We start from the raw sequence: 22,490 nt of genomic DNA, 5'->3' as shown, positions 1-22,490 counted from the left end.
ACCACCTAGATTTAGATTTGGATCTACCGGATATATGGTTATAATCAAGGCTTCAAATCCAGTTCAAATCAAGCCAGCCAAGGCTCTTAACCGGATTTACTTTTGAATTTTGGATATCTAAACCAATACAGAAATACATCCAGTCCGTTGACATCACTGCCTATGTGTAACCGACTACCGGACCTTGCATATTACCCTGTTTCACCTGCGTTAGCACTACCCTCGTATGTCTCGGATACGTTTGAAATGAGTCATGGGCTTCGGAGTTCGGGGTCTACTTTCATGTATTTATACCACTTGATTTCCATAGATTTACAATTAAGTTGCTCGTTCAATTCCCACACACTGCAAAAGCTTACACTATGTCTCCTCTTAGTAAACATAGTGTTCAATCAATACTGGGTCCATGGCTTCCCAACAAAGCATTCCTTTGCATTCAAAATACATTTGCTCTTCAGTAAAGACAACACGACGCTTAGAAAGGATGGCTTCTTGGTAAGTCCAGCCTCTAGTAGATCATTTCGATGTCTGCTACTAGATGCATACCCCTTATGGTGGCTGAAGGCTGGGGCCTTCTTAAAACGCTTCTTATTCCCGGAAGCCCCATAGTTTCGTCAGATCCGGCTGCCGCGGTAATGGTGAACTTAGAACACCCAAAAATGGTTCGAATCTAGTCGTGTTTGTCTTTATTGTCCCCCTGGTCGATGCAGTATTTGTCTACCTAGAGGAAGAAGAAGCCAAGATTGCTGGTAACTGTGATAGCACTTTGAATGGCTGGAGGCAACCCGTTAAAATCAAGTTGAGAAGCTGGATTAGTTTGTGAATCTGTAGTCTGTTGGTTACCTCCATAAACTTCTGTAGGTTTAGGCTGACCCCATACATAACCTAGCGCAGCATACAAACAGTTGGAAGGAGCCGGGACGACAGTTAGCTTCCTGCAGTCTATGACTTTAAATGACTTGGGCTATAAGTATTTCCCAAGCCACATGATTCGTGCTGGTCATGAAACTTGCGGCAAACATGAAACCATCCTCGCAATACTTCATAATCAACCATAGGGGGATTAATCGTGGCCAGTTCATCGATGCTTGGGGCTGCCAGTGTTGATGCTACCAATGTAGCCATGCCTATTGCGGTATGAAATGGGGCAGACTCTGTTCTTCAGATCCCATTCAGGGATGAGAGCAAGGATCACATTGCCATATTTCTTATACTCTCCCACCTATCTATATATAAAATTGATCGAAGAACCGAAGGAATAGCGAACGTTCGTAGTTGGTATTTGTGAAGCTCCTCAGAAGCTAATTCTTCCGCTGTAAGCATTAAACGGAGCAGTGTGCGGAAAGGACAGGTAGCAGCATTCTTTGAGCCCAGGCGATTTCCTAATACTGCCACGAGAACGCCACGATCCTTATCGATTGGTTTGGTGAAACGAAAAACTGTTTCGAAATCAATATCGCTGCAGGCCGTACAAAGATAGCCTTCTTGGATGGAGTCCGAGGGAGGTGGTCGGTGTTCACTAGAAATAGTGTTTTCGTCATTCATGGAACTGATCTTTGCGGATTCCCTCTCGTGGATAGTCAGAAATTTAAATGAAGTGCTTTTGGGGCAGGTTGAATGGAATCTTGCGAGGTCACAACTATGCAGATTTTCCGAGAACAGTGAAGTTCGGAGATACGCTAGGCATAGATCNCATGCATTGCCTTTCGGGAAAAACGATAATTTACAAGCGGTTAGATCAAAGAGTTGAAAATGCTTCATAAGTTTGTGCTGCAAAAAGGGTTGAAAATGTGCTTAATGTCGAAGATGGTATCGTGGTGGAGTCTTGTCGATATAGGTTGGTACCGCGATTAGCCATCGCTTGCAGTTACCATCCTTTCCCACTTTGTGGGCCATTCGAACCTGTTATATCAATTGGTTGCACGCACATTTACTCTATTAATGCAACGTATGTCTCATTGAAGGATCTAGATGGACAGCGTACCAATGAAGTATTTCTCCATCTGTAAGGCAAGGACTTGGGATGGAAGTACATGTGCTGATCACAGAATAAGGTGTAATTTGCATTAGTCTACCTTTTAGACTTTCCATAGTCGAAATCATTCAATGATGTATCTGCCCAACTTTTAAGACAAATGGAGTCCAAAACCAAAACGGCTCCAAATAGGCACCAGAAACGCCTAGGTGGTGAGATCCGGACGTCGCTCCGAATCTCTTAGAAGATCTCCTGTAGAAGAGTTAGGAGGGAGCTCAGCCGTGTTGGGCCGCGTACTGCTCTCAATACTCATTGGATGAATTGTATCTTGGTACCCGGGTGGCTTCAGCGTCGCCCGGCCATCTCTCGATAGCGTCCGTAATGGTATTGTCAGCCCGGTGACCGCATCTTGGGCAGTGCCTGGCCGCAATGCCTCCGACCCTTCAGCATCAGTATTCCCTGCGGTTGTGGCGTCAGCCAGCGGCTGATACGGTGGGGGGGCTTCTCCGTGCTCGTTGAGCCCTTCTTCACGCCTCGAAAGTCCTCCACCCGCGCCTCCTCGCCAACTACCATGCACCCATCGAGCTGTACCGACCCATCCATCAAGATCTCGTGCCAGTGCGTTCTGCCCACTATTTCGTAACCGGGATTTTATCTGCCGCTTTCTTCGATGGAGAAGATAAACTCCTGCGCAGAGAAGTAGGGCGAAGAATGCGAGGAAAACGAAATAGTAGTTGAGGAGGCGGGTCTTGCGGTCGTCGGCTGCATTGTCAGAGGTGCTAGGAGAGGTGGACGCGGGGTATAGCTGTGGAGCGTTGTCTGCAGTAATGGGAGTCGAAGCATTGGAGATTGAGGAGGACAGTAATGGGAGTATCGAAGAGGTAATGCTAGCAGGAGGTGAAATTGCGGTTGAGAATGAGCTTGGTATGTTCAATGGTGCTGCAGCCGTTGCTGCAGAAGGTGCTGGCGATTTGGGGGTTGTAGAAGGTACGAGATCAGACGTAAGTTGTGCGAAAGAGGGAGCCGGTAGGATCATGGAGAGGAATAGAAGTGGACTAGAGAGAAGATGCATACGGTTACCGCATCTGCATGGCCGGCATAATCGTGTAGGTCTCATTCCAGCAAAGAGGAATGAAATAATAGTATGGGTAAAAGTAAGGAAAGGGTGTCGCGTGAGGAATAGTAGGAAATAAACAAGCCGAAGAGAAAGAGCAAGAAAAAGGCAAGAGGAGTGCTACAACAAGATCATGACGGCTTCACGGTTAGAAATTGGAGGGTATCTCCAAAACGGCTGGGCTCATCAAGGGAGTTCATGATTACTTTGCGGATGCTTTTAGATGCTGCTCGGCGAGCGGAAGCGCAAGGGATCTAAGCCGTTCTAAGATAGGCGCACGGCGATTACATGATTTCGATGTCCGACCTTCCCTGCCTGCAACTCATCCTTCTCCAAAACACCATTCAAATTATCACTATAAAAAGACGACATCCGTTTGACCTTACGGAAATGCCAAAGGCCGTTAGAGGTGAGTACTGATTTGCTTTACTCTTATTGAAAAGATGATAGGAATTGCTTGTTAAATATTAGCCTGCATCTCTTCTAATACTTTATCCGTCTTACTCTTCCAGTTCTGACTGGCTAACCTAACTAGGTGTTCTTGTCGAATGCGACGCATCTATTAAAGCTATAATTGTGAAAATCGACTCGGAACGCAACGACATCATTGTTGAGGACCTTGATGATGAGCACCTTGTGATAAAGGAAACCAAACTGGAGGAGCTTAGGCAGAGACTCAATCAAGTCAGTACTGCACTGAAACCCCACTCCGATTGCTTATTAGTTTTCTGACCGATGGTTTTTATAGACTTTGAAAACGACACTCCGCGAGGCTGAGAGCTCTGATTCCGAGTAACTCTTCTAACGGCTCTTTCACCATGGAAAGACTCAAAAGTGGAAGGAATAATACTTTTTATTCGGGGTATTTCAGCAAACTTCTTTTCCAAGGCCTCTAAACACTACGCTCAATCCGCTTTCACTGATCCCCTCACATCCGAAACATGCTGAAAACATTGCTGGCTGTCCAGCCGCTTAAGACATAGTTTGTTTCTGGGCGGCGCCTGGAATCTCGTTGACCCAATCAACACGTGTAGGAGCAAACAATTCAAGTGTCGGCTTTGCCTTTGCTAGTGCATCAACATCATCCAATGTTCCCACCTTAATAATCTTGAGACCCGGAAAACTTGGGCCGTCTCGCCACATTGTGGAACCGCAGTCGCCGCAGAAGTGGCTCGTGATAGTGTTACCGCTATCACCAATCTTGGAGATTGGTTTGGCGTTTCCAGAGAGCACCTTGAAACCGTCTTCCTTGATGATCATGTTGGTGCTGTAAGTGCTCCCGCTAATTTTGCGGCAATCAAGGCAGTGACAAAGCGCCTTCGGATAGAGTGAGCTAAGGAGGTTATGACGGAATCAAGAAACCTACAGTGGTTACGGGCTCGCCAGACACGGAATACCGTACATTCCCGCAGAAGCAACCTCCTTCAGACATGTTAAAGAGCTGTTTTTTGAGTAAGGAAGATATATATGTAGCCGGGTGAACTTTATCTGAAAGAGCTTGAAAAGAGGTAATTATACCAACTAAGTTTGTATCAATTGACTCCGAATCTCGCGGTCCGGCCCGCTTACACCCTGGTTAATCTCACGTGAATGGGGGGCCTGGGCTTGTGATGACTATTCTGTCATCCTTTCCTCTTACACCGACTTACGCCTTGTAGGTACAAGGGGGCTACCTGAGCGGGCCACCAGCGCTCCCTGCTAGCGTTGGCGTGGTTTTAGCCATATTGCATATGGCTCATGAGTAGTAATTCTTAAATTACAAAGGTAAAGAAGCTGCCAGAATACGTAGGCAATATACTGCAGATGGAGGCCCTACGGGATACTGAATAAGCACCTGTTTTAATGTGGCAATGTGGCGATGTAAAACTAGCAGGAGACGCTTGCAGGAGCGCTGGTGGCCCGCTCATGTTACCCCCTTGTATGGCGGTGGACTACGGCTAGGCCCGGCCCTTGAATTCCAAATAATCGCAAGCCTGGTCTGATGTGGAATCATCGCGGACGAAATCCGGATAGTGAATGGGCATTAATGTAACTGCTTTTTATTGGCTTTGGATCAGTTTCTATTTTCGCCATGATGACGTTAGATGAAGAGATTGGATGCCGTCTATCAGTTATTGTCTGGAGTGTAAATTATGGTGTTGAAAGAGTAACTAGTTTTGTTAGGCGGTGTTCGGTTGCAAAACTTCGGATTAGATCTGAACTGAAAGTCCGGCAGAAAGGAACGCGTTCCTTCCTAGTTTGGTACGCGTTTGTGGCTTTGTAAAAGCACGGGCGTGTGCAATATAGAGACTTCATATTGAAATTGAATCTGAACCTTCGAGCTCCATCTTGAAATGACGCCAAGAGCACCATTTCAGAAGCTGTATACGGTAAAGTTGCCAATATTTTAGCGTGCTATTCTGGCGTTTTGCGAGTGGTGAGAGGAACATTAAAATTTTGAGGCTGCACAGACGAAACTGAATTTGAGGCAACCGAACATCCCCTTAGTCAGCTGTAATCTAATCCTTGAATTTCACGGTTGCACACCTTCCAAACCGCGGCATCTTCTTACATGCGAACCATGGCTTTACTACTTACTGGATTCAATTCGCTGCGACTCCCTGAGGTCTTGTCACTCCTTTTAAGTAACACATAAGCTCGTTATAGTTCCCTAGAAATCGGAATAAAACCCAATGGCTTCAAACACCGAGTCCAACATCTGGGCACGGATGAACTACGCTCCACCACGAGGTCAATGCAATTATAAACAGTCGCTCGTCTCTCCTCGATGTCCGTGCTTGAGATTCATGCTGCATCCTCTGAAGGTCAGTTCTTCTAAATCTCCATAACTCCCCGATTATGCAAGGTGAAGGCGACGTAGCTGACGTAGTGTAGAGCTTCACGACTTTCGAATGCGACGGTTGCGCCCATCATGCTTCTTTTCACTGCCTAGAAAATAAAGCCGAAGATGAGATCCGGAAGCGTTGGGAGATGGAACAGAGGCAGAAAGAAGCGGAAGCGAAGGAGAACGAAGTAGCAGCGAGGCCAAAGAAGAGGGCCAGACAGATCGAGCGAGTTGAACCCGTAGGAAGGGTGAATAGGTTGATGATTGAGGGTGCGGCAGAATATACTCAGGGTGGCGCGGAGGAAGATGCAATGGGAAGTGACGTTGCGAGCACGAGCACAATTGAGTTCGCACCTGTTTATACGAGAGGAAGGAAGAAGACGTTGACAAGTGGCGGAGCTGGCAGTTTGCAGCGCACTTCACGTCGGGGGAAGGCGAAGGCGAATGAGGCATCTGGGCGCAGCAGCGTTGTTGACTACCAGGATCTTGTTTTGGTGGACTGAGTCTGGGTTATTGAAAATGGTCTGGTAGCATAAAATATGGAGTTATAGGAGTCAGCTTCGAGTTATGATATCCATGGGTAGACATATCTGGGGTTTTTGCGGCTGTTGAAAAGCATGAAATTGTTTCTGTGCTTAACGAATCTAGGAGCACCCAGGTGTCCCAAATTATCCTATAGTGGAATACTCTAAATTCTTCTATGATATACAGGTGGCCTGCACTGCTTCAGTTGCGATTTGTTTCATTTTAGGCGAGCTCCGCAAGTACTTCAGAATACTATACCTAGATCACAAGTAAATTAAAGCTCCATAAGCCTTCAATGAAATACTTTCAAGTCTTGTTAAAAGTTATAAAGCCCTTCTCAAGGGCATGACTAAGGTATAGCTGTCAAGGATTAAATGGCGCACGGTGCATTCAGTCAGCTGAAATCGACCTCCAAGATTAGGGTCGATCTACGAAGACATTTTAGAGACTGAACAAAAACATATAGATAGTGGATATTCATCTGCACGGTTAGAAACGCGAGCTATGACCACATAATCAAGACGTGTACTAATTCTGCAATGCGGGCGGAGCTAGAGCTTTCGCGAATCCCATCCATTCCTCGCGTCCACCACCTTTCTCACCAAAACCTTCCCCACCAACCCACACAATGTAACATTTCCTCTACGCCTCACCAATTGAGTGAAACAACAACAATAGAGATCCGCAACCTTACCAGCTCGAGCACCCCAACGTACCATCCCATTACCACTACCACTCTCCCACCACCTCCCAAAATGACGACGCCCACACCCTCCACAAACACGCCGCAGAAACACCTCGCCGCCTTCTCCTCGCCAGCGCCCCGCAGCGTGCCCAGCATGATGAACTTCGACTCACCGGCCGCGCTGGGGCTATCGCTGGAAGGCGGCGTGGGCATGGGGATCAGCATGAGCGGCATGAGCGGGCTGGGCGGGCTGGGGCTAGCGGGCAGCTCGATGGGCGGGCGTGCGGACGACGAGGAGAGGCGGCGGCGGCTGGAGGCCGTGATTGCGACGGTCGGGGCGCGCCCGGGCAGGGTGAGCCAGGAGGGCGTGCGGAGCCTGTGTCAGCGGTGTGGGCTGGGACTTGCTTATATGCCGGGCGAGCAGGGCGAGGGGAAGAAGAGCATGGGGATTGCGGGGAAGGGCATTGTGCTTGATGTGAGTCTGTCGGCCTGCTTGCGCAAGCTGAAGGCGTGTTAGGCGGGGGGTAGTTGCTAAGTTGCCTGCAGATTGACTGGGCTTCCGATACCGTGGAGCGCATCGCGGTGGACATACCATCCGGCAAATCCGTCACGGCGTTCTCGACCTCGGCCGCGAAGATGCTGCAGGACGACCTGACGCCTCCGCCGGGCGTGGCCAGCATAAACCTGACGCTGGACCGGTTCGCGCACAACCTGGAGCGGCTGGCGCGAATGGACCGGCTGAGCACGCCCGAAGTGAACTGCTTCGAGGCCATCTCGGGCGTCTACACCAGCCTACGCCGGCTGTTCGAGCACGAGAAGAAGGCCGCGCTGGCCCTCTTCGATGCCGCCTCATCCTCCTCCCCGACCGCCGCCGCCAACGAGAAGGCCGAGCGCGAGGTCCTGTGCAAGAAGAGCGGCCGCCCCCGCATGAACGCCGGCAAGTGCGTTGGCCTCGCCCTCGAATACTGGATGGACCGCCGCCACATCCTGCCGCCGCCTTCGAAACCCGCCCAGAAGACTGCCCCGGGCACGCCCGCGTCGACGCGCATGGACATCGACAGCGACGCCTCGGAGGATCTCGCGGACGCGGACGCGGACGTGAATAGGATCTACTCGCTGACCATCGAGTGCGAGTCCTCGCCCGCGGGGCTCTACCCCTCAATGCGCATCTCGGACGCCTGGATCTCGCCGCAGATCGAGAAGCCCGCCTCCGACCCCTCCAGCATCTTCGACGGCGGGCCCAGCATCGACTGGCTCGAGCCACCGCCGACCTACATCCCGTCGACCGGGCCCGAGGCGCACGACCCGGACGACGACGCGATGAACCTCGGCGCCGATGCGACTGCGGGCGTGGGCCGCCTGCCCAACATCCGCTTCATCGCGAAGCTGAGCCCGCCGCTGGTGGTGCCGCTGTCCGTGGCGGTCAATATCCTGCCGTCGATCCCGAGCGAGTCGATCCGGCCGACGACGTTCGAGGGCTTGGCGCTGCGGCCCGGGGAGGCGGATCCGGGGGCGATGGGGCTGGCGGGGGAGACGCGCGAGATACGCAGCGAGCGGAGCGTGCTGGTTGTTGCTGGGAGAGATGGCCGGGGGGAGGAGGCGGAGGTGGAGCGGAGGCATGCGAACGCGCTGTTTGTGACCAAGACCGAGTATGCGCGCGTGCTGGACGAGGTGCCGTTTAGCCATCCGCGGCAGCTAGTGGAGATTCTCCCCGTAAGTGGTTTTTTATTCCCCTGACCTGTCTTCCTCCGAATCCACCCCTTCCCAGATCCTCCCCCCCCTGAAACCAACCCCCAAACTAACATCCCACCCCCTCGCGCAGACCCTCCGCCAATACGCCTTCCTCTCCTCCCTCCTAACCCGCGCCTTCTTCCCCGCCTCCCCCTCCGGCCCGCTGCCCCTCTCTCCCCCCACCGCGCCATTCCTCCTCGCGCCCCCCTCCGTGGCTTCGAAACCCCCGCTCGTCGTCTCGGTCGCCGTGTTGCAGAATGCCGAGATTGTGGTTGCGGAGCAGAATGTTGCGTCGTCTGCTGCTGGTGCGTCTGCAGTGGGAGCGGGAGCGGGAGCGGCGGCGGCGGCGGCGGCAGCGCAGGAGGTGCAGCGGTTGGGGCGGGCGCTAGATTTGTGTGCGGATGTTGGGGTGTGGGCGGAGTGGGTCCGGGGGCGGGCTGCGGCTTAGGGTGCTTGGCTGGTTGGTTTGGGCGCTTTGGGCTGAGGGGTAGTGGGGCGGGTGGCTGGAGGGGTAGAGGGATGGAGCTGGGGAATGGAACGGCTTGTGGGTCGCTGCTTGTCTGTCTGGTCTGGTCTGGGGAACTAGCGGGCTTGGTTGAGGCTTGTCTCGTGGTTCGTTGCGACGAGGTCGTTTTGATGGGACGGTGTGGGACAGGACGGGCTTTTTGGGCTTGCTGGTGGAGAGCGAACATCTTTGATGCTCGGATGCTCTCACGGCGGTTTACCACATCACACAATGCACGCATATACATCCCAATCCAGACTCTCGTTTCAATCCATCATTCTCTATGATTACATACATCGGGGGAGGATGATAGTAGTGCGGGAAGTAGTTGCCAAGTAAATGGGGTAGTAATGGTAATAGTGATAGTAGCAAGGGTAGTAGTAGTGGTGATCGTGGGTCGTGGGTCGTGGTAGAAGTAGTTTGTTGTAAACAGGTGGGAGAGGTGGGAGTAAGGAGGGAAACAACGACACACATTTCATTTATTTCAAAATAAAGAAAAAAGAGTCAACTCTCTAGCTGACTCCAGCACTTGAAAAACAACTATGGTCGCCTTCCAAAAAAGAAGCTTTCCAGCAGCCGGAACAGAAGGGGTAGTTTCGTAGGCCCAAACATGCTAGGTCATTCTATCGTTGCTCCATATTGTTCACGGGGTCTAGGGATTTGTGCGGGGTTTTATCAAGGGTAAGGATGTGGGGTGTTGAAAAGTGAGGGGTGTGGCGGGGGAGAGTGGGATGGAGAAGATCGCCGGTGGTGGGGGTTTGGGGAATTTAGGACTTGGTGACGATGTTGTCCAGGATGGCAGATTCCGCCTCCCTGGCATGGTTGGTCATGTCGGCACCCTCAACTTTGCCGCAGAGCTAGATAAAAGTCAGTAATTACGTTCAACATCTCATGGGAAATTTTTTTGGAATGGAACATACAGTCTCAACGATAATACCAGTGATCTGGTATGGGTCAGCGTTGGATGCCGGGCGGCGATCCTCGAAGTAACCCTTGCCCTCCTCGGCGCAGGCACGGTTGACGCGGACCGAAGCACCGCGGTTGGCAACACCCCAGGTGAACTTGTCGTACGATGCAGTCTCATGCTTGCCAGTCATACGCAGCTGGTTGTCCTCGCCGTAGACGGACATGTGCTCGGCTTGCCTCGAGGCCAGCTTCTCCATGGCTGCCTCAATGTGCTTCATGCCGCCTTCGGCACGCGTCTCCTTGGTTGATACGTTGGTGTGCAGACCGGCACCGTTCCAGTCACCGGGGATGGGCTTGGGTGCGAAAGTCACCTTGACGCCGAATTCTTCGGCTACACGGTGCAGAAGGAAGCGGGACATCCAGAGCTCGTCGCCCACTGCGATTGTGTTAGTTTTAGCGTTGAGAAAGATAATTTGGGCAACGTTGCACGGGTGAGCTTACAGTTGATGCCGGTGCAAGGGCCGACTTGGTACTCCCACTGAGCGGGCATGACCTCGGCGTTGGTGCCGGAGATGTTGATGCGAGCATACATGCAGGCCTTGTAGTGAGCCTCGACAATGTCTCTGCAGAAGACCTTGCCAGTACCAACACCGCAGTAGTATGGGCCCTGAGGAGCGGGAAAGCCGTTCTTGGGCCAGCCATACGGCCAGCCGTAGAAGTCGAGAAGTGTGTATTCCTGCTCCAAACCGAACCAGAACTCGTGCTCCTTGTGTGCCTCCATGACGACGGCAGCGTCGTGGCGGAAGTTGTAGGCGTTGGGCTTGCCATCCGACATCCAGGTCTCGCACATGACGAGGATGTTGTCGCCGAGACGGAAGGGGTCTGGGTACATGGCAACGGGGCGGAGGTAGACATCAGAGTTGTCACCTGGAGCCTGGCCGGTTGAGGAGCCGTCGAAATTCCATTCTGGGAGGTCCTTGATGCCCGAAGGCTTCTGCTTGAGGGTCTAAAAGCGGAAAGTGGCAAGTTAGCATGTAATCTTGCATGAGATTGGGCACGAGGATGTGCATGGGAATTGTGGACGATGGAGGGGTAGACCGCCATTCTGGTCGGGCATTGTGGCGCGGCTTGAATGGCATTAACCCCTCCTTATCACGGGCTGCATGATAAGCGGTGAATCCCACGACGAAGCTTCGCGATTGGCGCACCATCGGAANCATGAGCTCACCCCATTTCACAAGCTCACGACAAGGGGCAGCAGAACTGCAGAGAACGAAGAGGGGAGAAAACCACTGACCCTGCACTTGGAGCGGAGGCCGTTGGAACCGTCAATCCAGACGTACTCGGCGATGATGGCGCCCCTCTGGTCGAGCTTCAGGTATTTTTCAAGCTGTGGAAATGTTAATAAACTTCAAAAGTGGCTGCTTCAAGGCAAAACCCTCAAAAGCGGCTGCTTCGAGGCAAAACTCACATTGGCGGTGTTGGAGATGATGGTTGATTCGGCCTATGACTGGGAGTCAGCTCGCGTACTGCCGTCGATAGCCGTGTCACGTTTCCCATGTGAGATCAATCTTACCATGATTGCAGATGTTGTGGCTCTGGTTGTGTAAAGGGAGTTGGTGTGTCGAAGGGATGAAGGGTTGGAGGGAAAGGATGTGGGTCTGAGAAAGAACGGCGGGCGGTAGTGTTTAAGTAGTGCCCGGTGAAGGTGTGTGGTGTGTTGTTGACCGAGACAGCCTATCAGTGGCAGGGTGAAAGGTTGTATTTAGGCTGACTGTGGCCAAGAGCAGGCGTCGCCAAACTCAACCCGTGGGATGAAGAAGCAATGCAGTCAATTAATTCCGCTGCATACAGCTGGGGGTCGACCCCCCCAAAGAAACCTGCATTGGATCCAATACGGTCGTTTGGACCGTTGGGATCGTTGGGACCGTTTGATATGCCGCCCAATAGCCAGCTGTGCATTTTCGTACCCGCCGCCTAAGGGCCGCTTTCTTTGTTTGAAACTGCTGATGCTATCTACTACCATACCGAGCCAGGTCTCATGATGGTGAATACGGCAACAGCTCTGCATTCCCGCGAGGATTGACTGTCTAACTTCCCGTAGAGGTCTGTATGAGGCCAATGCTGCTCACTCCTTGCATGCTGTCCCCGTCTCACCGCCAGAGAGAGGAGTGCCTGGCGCAGGGAATGCATTCCTCTCTTGTATCGCTGGGTGTACTATTACTTGCGCTCTGGATGGGCTGTCGTGGCCGGGGCGGGCAAGCTCGGTGCACCTGCATAAGACCACGAGTCAAGCCACCTCAATCGCCGGTAAAATCTTTCCGGGCCTGGCACCAAACGTCACTCCCAAATGCGGGCGCAGGCTGATAAGGCCAACGCCTTGGACTGATAAGGTCAACGCCTTGGACTGCACAGAACCACGCGACCCTTCTACACTTATGGATGGCCCCAGGACTTCCCAGGATTTGCCACAACTTGAAGGAACATCCTCGCACGCGCTGCCTCGTTGCTTTTCCCAGTCGTCTGGTCGCTGCCGACGAGGTAAAAAAAAAAAAAAAAGGTCCTGTACGTGGTTGCACATTTCACCAACAGTGCTGATGAAAGATGCTGCGAAAATTTCCCCACGATCTTGCAGAGATTTCCGCCGCTAGCCATTTTTTCGCGCAGCTCGCCCCCACAAAATTTAGTCGGCGCTCTAAACTTAGTTCTCGGATGCCAACATCGCCTCCCCACGGATTGGATAATTCGAATGTTCTCTCCAAGGCCGTGACGGTCTGGGGTGCAAAGAGTTGACGTGCTGTTACCCCAACGCAGCGCTAAACATGGCGCAGCCCTGGCTGTTTTCGGCCACTAGTGCACGCCGATCCAGGATCTCTTATCTTTGAGAGAAACATGTCCTGTCATTGGCTGTGGATTGATGATGCCCCGTACGTAATTCGGCCCGCCACCGTCGGGACTTTTGACCTCGACGTGACATTTCCTTTCCTCCAGGTCGGAAGTCGTAAGACAATTCGCTTTTAATTCACTTGTTTGCGGTCAAGGACGGAGGGAAGGAAGGAGCAAGGGTGGGGAACGATGGGGGCAGAGGCTTTGCGATGAGGCTTATGGGGGCGCTGCATCAGACGAGATCACGCTAGTAGTGCAATTGGTTTAGCAACGCAAGATCGAATCCCACGTGCTTTGTGAGGCTTGCATTCAAAACTCCTTTCTCCGCTACATCAGAACAACTATACAATTATCTCAACTTGGATCGGCATATGACATGTTGTGTACCATACACAAAACCGAACACCCGCCCCCCCGATGGAATCTGATCAGATAATCCGATTGTGCCAAATTATATGCTAGCCACCATTTCTCACCTGCACCAACCTTGGCTTGGTGGTAAGAGCCGTGTACCTGCAGGACGCAACTGACCGGGCGGGAGTCTGAGCGGTGAAACAGGGAAGGCGTCCTTCTGATAGGACGGTGGGTGAGGGCTCGGAGGCTCTGGGACGGCATGGCCAAGTAGTCGTGTCAGCCGGTTAGTATCCGAGCTAGGCGTAGCAGGAGTTACCACAGGGGTTAGTGGCCCTCAAGAAGGATACCGTGGAGCTGGAACAACCCTTGGCGTCTGTGGGTGAATTGTGGGGAGTTAGGTGCCCCAAGTGAGCAAGGTGTTGCGTCTCATGCACCTTCCATACCAACTATACTTTCCCGGTAAGTAGACGGTTCAAGAGCTGCTACTAATAAGCCTCCAGGGCTGAACTTCTCGGCTGGCCTGCACGCAATACGGAGAATAATGCCGAGTGGCTGGTCAGTGAAGGATCGTCCCGGCGAACTGACTTGCCTTAGCAGGGCTGCAGGGCCTTCCGCACATCGACACACTAGTGAGGGGTTTATGCCAGTAACCAGACTACGCCCGACAAGTTCGCCTGAGTTTTGAAGGGTGTAACCTCGACTGACAGCCTCACGTGACATCCGACTTCACCCAGTTTGCCATAGCCCAAGCAGTCCCAGGAACACATCCACTCGATTTGAAATAATGTCTTCGGCCTGCAAGGCGTGTTTGCTGCTCGCTGCATCATTTGCTACGACACTCCTACTCTTTCTTTTATACCCTGTTTCCAGAGCATTCGCTGCTGTTGTTCCGATCAACCGTACCAGATCAGTGGCCGATCAACAAGGTTGCCTGCAGCGGGAAGCGTGTGTACCATGCAGCAGCTTATCCTCTAATTGGAATTATCATTCAGGCCTCAATCTTCCTTTCAATTCTGTTTTCGATGATGAGGTTGCCGGCCGGCCCGGTTGCCGCTGATAGGGTGAACTGAAACCTGCGAAGAGGAATCAGTCAGCCATCGTGAAACCTCAGATGGCTTGTTGCCCTCATAGTGATGCTCCGCAAACAATGCTCGGGTTGGAGGCGAATATAATGAAGGCATTGTTAAGCTGCGCTGGCACTACGGTGTAACACTCTTGAACCGGGCGCAATACTATTCTGTTTGCACAATGCTGTTCAGCTGGATAAATAGACAACCATGGAGGGACTTACTGTAGCTCCCGTTCTCAAATCACAGCTGCCTCTACTTGTTCTGAATTCTTCAGCTACTTATTATAGCTGGGCAAAGAGTCACCGGAAAAGTAGCTGGATTTACAAAAGCCTTCGCAGCGACAGGAGGTGTTCAATCCGACCACAGTCAACATGTGCCACACCGAGCATGTCTTTCATAGGCCATGTCGTCACTGGGGACGAGAGAGGTTCGTCGGAGAACCGTGTATACGCTCCCGGCTAGTCAATGGACGCCACACTGGATGTTCGTATCGGGAGAGCCTTGGGTCCACAAATAGTAACGACTACTGTTGCGATTGCAAATACCGTCAGGCAAAGGGTGGGTACTGGAGGCCCTTTGCGGATATTAGCAATGGTGGTTGGGCGCAAATCGAAAAGAAAGCGAAGCAAAGGGCCTCAAGCTCGGAGCACTCCCCTACGATCATGAAGGTAAGTGTCCGTTTCCTTTCCCAGATAAGAATAAATCTTACTAATTCGGAAAGTAGACCGAAGATTGTCGTGGTTCAGTCAGAACGTGAGATCGTGGTTGCCGTCCAGATACCACTGAGAGGGCCCTGAACAGCATTTCAGAGATTTGGGACGGGTGAGTTGCCAAGCCCGGTCCAGCAAGTACAACGGTGTTACTTGCGGAACGCCGTCAGAGGTCCCTGCTCCATCTTCCGCATATTATACACGCCCGGCTTCCACTTGGCTTTGCCCATGCGAGGTATATTGATCGTCATTCTATGACTAGCCCTCCTCTTTGAGGTCGAAGAAAATGCCCGAGGCCGCCGCTGTTACTTTATGCAGGTTTAACACTCCGTTCGGACTGTGTCAGCAAAATGAATGGTGATAAATTGCCAGACCGGGGCAAAATCCTGAGAGAAATCTGGGTTACACGAACGGACGAGGCCCACAGACCAGGCGAGGCAGTCAGCACCCCTGCAGCTAATCTCGGCCTTGGAACGAACCAAATATACTCGTATGAGTAGCACGTAAATGTCCTCTGGCTTTAGTAAAGCTGTGGTAGCTCTTAAGAATTTGTGAGAGGAAGTGCAGGCGTTACGGAAGGAGTTGCGGCAAGGTACTTAGGACTTCGAATGTCTGACGATTCATCTTCGTAAAGCCACTCTCTAAATCCTAAGGATCGCGGGCTTATTAAAGTGGGATGAATATCAAGTGAGCGTTGTAGGGGAAAGTTTCGTAGAAATGACCATCAGCCATTTTGCTTGTCAGCTGATTAGGTCTTCGGCGTGATTGGATAATGCGAGACGCAGCATAAATCGATAAAACAAGCTCCAGAGACACAGAATTTGCGATGATCGAACGTTGACGACGGTGACGAAGCGTGATGTACGAGAAAGGAGCCAAAGCATAAGAGGCTTCCTGAATGAGAACCAATATATTGCTTTTTCGGAGAATTCATTGCGATCTATGAAGATATGAACCTAGCGAGATACGCTAGAAAGTAGACGTCCGGCGCGAACCAACCCCTATCCGCTTATGTCAGTCGGGGAGTCAAATGCTCATTAAGTGACATCCACTTTAACGCCGTGTCCTAGGTATTATAGCCTTCTGTAAGAGCTCGGTCAAGTCGGCGGTTTTCTTCTCTCAAGACGAATCGGAGAAGCGGCAGGGCTTCACATGCATATCTGAAACCTGTAAGCGTGTCAACTCTGCACGACCGTCAGCCTCACGGTGGCGTAGCCATAGTGTTCACTCGGTATGGAGGCATTGTAGAGAATATTTTAGCAACAGAACTTGCCACTGGCAGGTCCCAATAGTAAAACAAATCGCGCAAGCACAGGCTGGACACTGTACCCCAGTAGACCCAGTAGCCAAGGGCCGACTCAACTTTGCGAGTCAAGACGATGGTCCGGGGAAAACGCACACAATGATTCTGCGGAGATGAGGAAGATTTTCGAGCATGCGCAGTGAGTAATGGAAAGATCTGCGTCGCCTTTCGGAATCCCCACCTTAGCCCTCAAGCCGAAAGGCAAGTCTTGTCGACGTGTAGTCGTGTGGTCCAACAGCTCCACGGACAGCATTGCCCAGGGACTGCTCAGGAGAGAGGCATGAGAGCCGCCAAAAGGCTGCATATACACACTCCAGGTTCCTACATATTCTCCGTCACATGTTTTATCCCCAGCAGGCCGACTTGTTTTGCTCTTTCGAGGCGTCTCTTCACCAGAGGTTTTTGCCCAATTAACCTGCGGACCGAGGCGGCCGGGACCCAAGATCGACGGCTGGGATCTTGCTCTTCCACCAAATCCTTCTAAAGCCTCATCCGCCCGAACTCCTATCCATCACCGCCCCCAACCTACCACCCTGCCACCCTTCATCAATTCCTGTCGCAGAATGGACAACTAATAGCGTAAAATACTGCCCACAGCTCTCTTGCGCTGCTTTGATTCTTCTTTGTCTACCTCGCCTTTCCCGCCCTCCGCCAAGGTCGCCGAGCGACCCAACCCCCTCCAGCCGGAGTGAACGATTCCTACTTTGGAACCTCAAAATCCATCACCCCCTGCCGTACTTCCCAACCTGCGCAATCTCATTGCACCTGGAGCCATGACATCTCCAACCATGCACCGGCATACCCGCTCCGAAGCTACAGAGTTTACCTCTCCACGCTCAAGCAGGGCCACAAGCTTCAGCAGTGATAGACCTTCAGCCGCCGGTTCTACTTCCTTTCAGATACCCACCAACGTGCGACCTCCGCCTGCCTACATTGCCGCCTCCGTCGCCTCGCAGATAGTCACCGACCACCACAATGCGCAGCTGCGTGAGGAGTTCGACTTCAATGAGGACTCCTCACCTTTCCTCATCAATGCCCTCTTTTCCGACGAGGCGCTAAACTTACTCAATACCTTTCTAGACCATCTATTGTTTTCCTTCCTCTCCACTGCTCGGTCGCCCTCACTTACCACCATCCGGCCCGCCATCACCGACGTCCTCAGGCCTAGGCTCGCGCGGGAGGCAATGACTACAGCCGATGAAGAACTACAGGGTCTTTTAGCCGGCGATGATGAAGAGTTTCCTGGGAAGAACGAGCAAGACCCCTTCGAGAAATGGGACGTCGAGATGGTATGGAAGCGCACTCGCCTGCGCATTATGGTATACACTCGGCTGGGAGAATTTGAGGACGAAGATGAAGAGCGCTACCTCGAGCAAGAACGCGCCCTCAGCCTTGACGATGGCAGTAATGAGGAACTTGGGCTCGTGTCCTGGGCAGCTGCTATCTTCCTGACGTCAGTGATAGAGTACATTGCAGAGCAAACTCTTATGGTTTCTGGCCAAGCTGCATTCGCAAGGATGTCCGCGAAAATGAAGAAAGCAGCTCGGAAGTCCATGGATGGCGAAGAGGTGCAGCTCGAACGAGTGGTCGTCGAAGAATTCGACGTGGAGAAAGTTGCCTTAAACTCCACTTTGGGTAGGCTTTGGCGGACGTGGAAAAAGCGCGTGCGAGTACCAACTGCTCCACTGCCGTCACCGACCCCCTCACGTGGACAAACTCGCGGTTTTTCTAATATGGCAAGCCTTGATACTGCCGAGTCGGCCCTAAGTGGGGATGCTTCAAGAGCGCAGTCTCTAGCTGAAGTACCTAAGCACGAAGTCACCGAAACTGATATTGCTGCCAATATACCTCTTCCGATGAGCGACAACGATGTAGCTGAAATCGAAGTTCCCGGGCTGGCTCGTCAGTTCGATGAGGGCAGCAGTAGTAGTGAAACTCCGACTGTCAGACCATCCCAACGACCGGCCAGCTTCATACTGTCCTCGTCCCAATCTCTGCTAGACGATACCATTCTCAGACGTTCACACAGACCGCGTCCGTCATCCATGCCCATTCCGGGACTAACTCCTTTTGTCTTCCCGTCTCATACCGTAGTAGATGATCCTGACTTTGTGACTCCCATGGAAAGGATGGCAGACAGCAGGTCCTATATTGGAGAGGGAGAACCAGTGGAAGAACAGGAACCAACCCAGAGAACAGAATCATTGGAAGCACAAGAACCACTGGGCGAACAAGGAAAATCAGAAGAAAAACCAAAAAATGTCAAACCCGGAGTTTTGGCCGGAGCCTTGGCCGGAGCGACATCATTAGCTGCAGCTGCAACCGCGACTACTGTGGGGACTAGCTCATCAAACGACTCATCTCCAGAAAATGATAATGAGGATGTGGAGACTCTAGTTCTCAGCGGAGAGGGGGGTGGGTCGGAAGTGTTGCACTCGAAGAGAATGTCAATTTCACCACCAGGGCCCCCAGATATTGTTCGTACCTACCCAGTCAAAAGTACTAGGTCTTCTCATGACGTGCAACCCGTGGAAGAGGATACATACGTTGAGGTTGCGGTAGCGGATTCGCGCGACGTGCAACCTACAGAAACCAAGCCTTACCATGAGGAGGTACAAGCAAGCTCTAATGGCGTCCTCCCTGTGAGGTCTAAATCATTCCCCGAAGACGCGCAAGCGGCCAATGAAGAGGATGACCCCGAAGCAATTGGAGTGGCCCGTACTTCCAATGTGCCCATTCCTGCTGCGCCTACTCCTCCACCAGGCGAAAGCGTTATGAACGGGCATTCAGCTGCAACAATCCTCGCGCAGCATGGCGATGAGAATGAATTAGAACGAGCCCGAAGGTTAGAGCAGCGTGCTTCCCGCCGTCCCTCTGTTTCACCCCCTATGGCCCACAAGACACCTAGTCCCGCCGAGAGTGCGATGATGTCTGAGAGAATCGTACAGCGGAAAGAGCTGCCACAGCCACGATCAGCCTCGACACCTTCTCGCAGTCCTGCCTTGGCTTCGCTACGAGAGTCTGATAGCTGGATAGACGTGACACAAGAGAACTATGTGCTGGAGAATCGCATCACTGAGATTCCGCGATCGCGGCCGCAGAGCTCCGGACAACATGGTGCGAACAGCCGGTCACGGGAAATTCCAGTATTAGACAAAGCATCCCAGAGGCAGTCGAATGATAGCACTCGCAGTGGCACTCGCTCAAAGAGTCAGAATACAGAGAGCTATCCTACCGAACGTGCTGCATTACAGCGCGTTTCCTCTACATCTTCTACAACAAGATCCGTATCTGTGGCTAATTCAGCTCTACATAGCTCCAAGGGCTCGGAATCAAGTATTGGCCACCCACGTGGTTTGAGTGAGAGATTATCAGAGGAGGATCGACAGAGGGAATTTGACTCGCTTGTCAGGGGTGAAGAAACAGTCAAATATACTCTAACCCCTCAGAGTATGCGTGATATAGACGTAAGTTGGCCCGTGTTCTACATAATCCTGGTTTTTTACATTGACGCTTGCTAGGAGCCCCCGGTCGTGAAGAAAGTAGAAGCGCCGAAGCCTACTACACTAGTCACGGTCTACCCTCGCGTGGATGCTACACAACTGCCATCCACCAGCTCACGACAAGCCCAGTCAGCGCCTCAAGAGGTTTCAGCACGAGCGGTTTCAAAGGGAAAAAGCTCAGTTACTTCTCAGCAAACAGTCACCGTATCGAGTACTCGCCCACCTCAAAGTAACACTAAAGCCCGGAAAAGTGGTCTCGCTGCAAGGGAACCAAGAATTCAGACGGAGTCAATGCGGGACTTTGCTGATTTTATTCGATCAACTGGTCCTCGGGATGATAGAGGGCCACTACCTCTGCAGCCCTTCGTTACATCCGCTACAAGCGTAAAGCCTGGAGCGCAAACCTCACCTATCAGCGGGATGGGCAGAAAGATTACCGGGAAGGATGCGCCTGGTCCTTCATCCAGATCCGTCAACGGAACACATGACGGTCCTTCTACTAAAGTAAGACCTCATATGGAGCCACGCAGTCCAGCTGGTCCGGGCAATGGGAATGCGGAGTTGATTGATTTCATTCGTCAAGGACCTCCCAACTCCCTGGATGGACAGCATAGAATTTCACGTACGGTCGCACCATTTAGGACTACTGTCGATTCGGACGAGTTTAACCGTATGCTCGACGACAGATCCCCAGAAAACAGCCAACTGGAATCTGCCTATAGTTCTCAAATATCTACAAACTCTAAGCAATCAAACCGCACATCCACCAATTCACGAACTGGACTTTTACCCCAACAAAACGTGGTCCAGCCAGCCTATTCGAATACGCCTCAATATCTCGCTAGTAATCTAACTGTGCCTGAACCTCAGGTTGTGCGCAAACGCCGCCGTGTCAAAGACCCTTATGCCATCGACACAGATGACGAGGACGAGGATTTATTGACTGCCCTTCCGAAATCTAGAAGACAGGAAGAGAGCCTCATCGACTTCCTACGCAATGTCGAGCCGCCCCTCCAGAATGATCCTAAGCCGCTGTTAGCTAATGGTGCGCATGCTGCTGCCAATTCCAGGTCACGCATGATAAATGGCTCATCGCATGCTTCATCAAGTGCAAATGGCTCGTCGTCTGCTCCCCTAGCTACTAGATCTGCACTGCCATCTTCATCTGGAAACCCTGCGGTGATTTCTTCTACCATCACAGCCTCAGCTCCAAAAGCGAACAAGCCTAAGGTTCAGCCACGGATTTCCGGGGCAAGGGATGCATACTCACCGTCAACGACTGATTCAAACGATCTCGCAGACTTCCTCCGCACTTCCGGTCCTCCTGAAGTTAGGGCACCGCCTGCCAATACTGCAGCCAAGGAAGAAGGCAAACGCACGGCCACCAGATTTTGGAGAAGGAAGACAAATGTGGATATGCCATGAGAAGAATTTAGAGAATTCGGCATACCATGTGTGGGATGATAATTATGCAATTTTTGTTTCTACTTGGCCCTAAAGTGGTGGTTTGCTTTCTTGGAGCCCGGCTTGGTTATTCCTTTTGCCACGACTTCTTTTCGCACTACGGTTCATTTCATTGTCGGTACGGAGCTTTCCGCATCTTCGACAGCCCGGAGTATGCCCCCCTCCTTTTTATCCACCCACTTTATTTTCTTGGATGCTCGGTTTTCTGTCCTCTTATTTCATCTCCCTACTTTATTCTCGTCTTTCGTTTCGAGATTTATGACGACGCGCGCACGCGCGCGCTTGCTTCGTCTGACTATGTTTACGATTTGATTGAAGGGAGTCGGGCTTGTGGAGGAAAACGTTCTTGCACACTTCTTTATATATATAATTCCCACCGTACCGCACCGCACTTTAATCCCAGGCTCGGCACCCGTTTTACTTGTCGAAGCGAGCTGTTTTGCAGCGTACATTTTCCCCCGCATTGCAGAGGTTGGATTTGTGGGTTGGAGGATTCGAGGTCGGAGCTGTTGATAGAGTGCTCTTTGGCAGATGCGCGGGTTTTGGAGAGCGGTTTTAGAGTGGGAGAGGCGGCTTGTGAGATATTAATATACCTCTTTTCTGAAGAATATGCTGAATAGCATTGGTGAGCTGATCAATGGGACTGTCAAAGTGTGAAGATCTGCCCTCACGTATACTTCACGTAAGCCTCCTGCAGGGCTCTTGCTGCAGCTCATCTCCGTGGCGCACTTCTTGGGCACTCTATCTGGTGTACGTACTCTACTACTATGCTTTCATTATTCCATATGAGATAATAACACCCGATTCGCCAAAAAGGACGGAAGATTATAGAATGATGACTGCATAGTAAAGAGCCAATTGGCTCCCTGTCGAGAATGGGGCAATGTGGCAGTCGCAGAGTGTAACCGCATTGCCCTGAGCGGCGGTCAGAATCA

General features: G+C 51.9%; 9 protein-coding genes across 9 annotated transcripts; 5 read left to right on the top strand and 4 right to left on the bottom strand.

The window, feature by feature from the left end:
* Positions 1-1,060: 1,060 nt before the first annotated feature.
* On the bottom strand, positions 1,061-2,171 carry K441DRAFT_102468 (uncharacterized protein). The gene has a single exon (XM_067639913.1). The coding sequence runs from the start codon at positions 1,759-1,761 to the stop codon at positions 1,192-1,194; it is 570 nt and encodes a 189-aa protein (XP_067509960.1). The 5' UTR covers positions 1,762-2,171; the 3' UTR covers positions 1,061-1,191.
* A 9-nt stretch (positions 2,172-2,180) lies between these two features.
* K441DRAFT_683801 (uncharacterized protein) lies at positions 2,181-3,011 on the bottom strand (the record flags this gene model as incomplete). Its single annotated transcript, XM_067651727.1, has 1 exon — positions 2,181-3,011. One exon carries the CDS (start codon positions 3,009-3,011, stop codon positions 2,181-2,183), a length of 831 nt encoding a protein of 276 aa, XP_067509959.1.
* A 612-nt stretch (positions 3,012-3,623) lies between these two features.
* On the top strand, positions 3,624-3,885 carry K441DRAFT_535037 (transcription factor TFIIH complex subunit Tfb5; the record flags this gene model as incomplete). The annotated part of the gene is made up of 2 exons (XM_067642354.1): positions 3,624-3,773; positions 3,838-3,885. Coding segments are annotated over 2 exons (198 nt in total), but the record flags the coding sequence as incomplete, so codon positions are not given.
* Positions 3,886-3,887: 2 nt separating this feature from the next.
* K441DRAFT_651379 (uncharacterized protein) lies at positions 3,888-4,533 on the bottom strand. The gene has a single exon (XM_067647178.1). The coding sequence runs from the start codon at positions 4,347-4,349 to the stop codon at positions 4,062-4,064; it is 288 nt and encodes a 95-aa protein (XP_067509957.1). The 5' UTR covers positions 4,350-4,533; the 3' UTR covers positions 3,888-4,061.
* A 1,047-nt stretch (positions 4,534-5,580) lies between these two features.
* Positions 5,581-6,718, top strand: K441DRAFT_601029 (uncharacterized protein). The gene is made up of 2 exons (XM_067645218.1): positions 5,581-5,893; positions 5,964-6,718. Exons 1-2 carry the CDS (start codon positions 5,762-5,764, stop codon positions 6,414-6,416), a joined length of 585 nt encoding a protein of 194 aa, XP_067509956.1. The 5' UTR covers positions 5,581-5,761; the 3' UTR covers positions 6,417-6,718.
* A 475-nt stretch (positions 6,719-7,193) lies between these two features.
* Positions 7,194-9,302, top strand: K441DRAFT_683798 (uncharacterized protein; the record flags this gene model as incomplete). The annotated part of the gene is made up of 3 exons (XM_067651726.1): positions 7,194-7,598; positions 7,670-8,836; positions 8,946-9,302. The coding sequence occupies 3 exons, from the start codon at positions 7,194-7,196 to the stop codon at positions 9,300-9,302; spliced, it is 1,929 nt and encodes a 642-aa protein (XP_067509955.1).
* Positions 9,303-10,126: 824 nt separating this feature from the next.
* On the bottom strand, positions 10,127-11,844 carry K441DRAFT_672999 (glutamine synthetase; the record flags this gene model as incomplete). The annotated part of the gene is made up of 6 exons (XM_067650609.1): positions 10,127-10,216; positions 10,280-10,701; positions 10,767-11,271; positions 11,563-11,655; positions 11,737-11,769; positions 11,842-11,844. 6 exons carry the CDS (start codon positions 11,842-11,844, stop codon positions 10,127-10,129), a joined length of 1,146 nt encoding a protein of 381 aa, XP_067509954.1.
* Positions 11,845-14,369: 2,525 nt separating this feature from the next.
* On the top strand, positions 14,370-15,785 carry K441DRAFT_719399 (uncharacterized protein; the record flags this gene model as incomplete). The annotated part of the gene is made up of 4 exons (XM_067654025.1): positions 14,370-15,002; positions 15,038-15,243; positions 15,385-15,520; positions 15,604-15,785. The coding sequence occupies exons 1-4, from the start codon at positions 14,783-14,785 to the stop codon at positions 15,783-15,785; spliced, it is 744 nt and encodes a 247-aa protein (XP_067509953.1). The 5' UTR covers positions 14,370-14,782.
* A 1,591-nt stretch (positions 15,786-17,376) lies between these two features.
* Positions 17,377-21,516, top strand: K441DRAFT_683796 (uncharacterized protein; the record flags this gene model as incomplete). The annotated part of the gene is made up of 2 exons (XM_067651725.1): positions 17,377-20,055; positions 20,110-21,516. The coding sequence occupies 2 exons, from the start codon at positions 17,377-17,379 to the stop codon at positions 21,514-21,516; spliced, it is 4,086 nt and encodes a 1,361-aa protein (XP_067509952.1).
* Between the last annotated feature and the right edge of the window lie 974 nt (positions 21,517-22,490).

The sequence above is a fragment of the Cenococcum geophilum genome (assembly GCF_001692895.1).
Source record: "Cenococcum geophilum 1.58 unplaced genomic scaffold K441scaffold_2, whole genome shotgun sequence".
Classification (NCBI taxonomy): Eukaryota; Fungi; Ascomycota; class Dothideomycetes; order Gloniales; family Gloniaceae; genus Cenococcum; species Cenococcum geophilum.
Note: the sequence above shows the minus strand (reverse complement) of the source record. Positions and strands in the feature narration are given on the sequence as shown.

What these genes read in the sequence shown, in the direction of transcription:
- K441DRAFT_651379 (XM_067647178.1), bottom strand. Translation starts at nt 4,349, where the DNA reads ATGATCATCAAGGAAGACGGTTTCAAGGTGCTCTCTGGAAACGCCAAA.
- K441DRAFT_601029 (XM_067645218.1), top strand. Translation starts at nt 5,762, where the DNA reads ATGGCTTCAAACACCGAGTCCAACATCTGGGCACGGATGAACTACGCT. An exon ending in TCATGCTGCATCCTCTGAAG is followed by an intron (nt 5,894 to 5,963) that starts GTCAGTTCTTCT and finishes GACGTAGTGTAG; the next exon opens with AGCTTCACGACTTTCGAATG.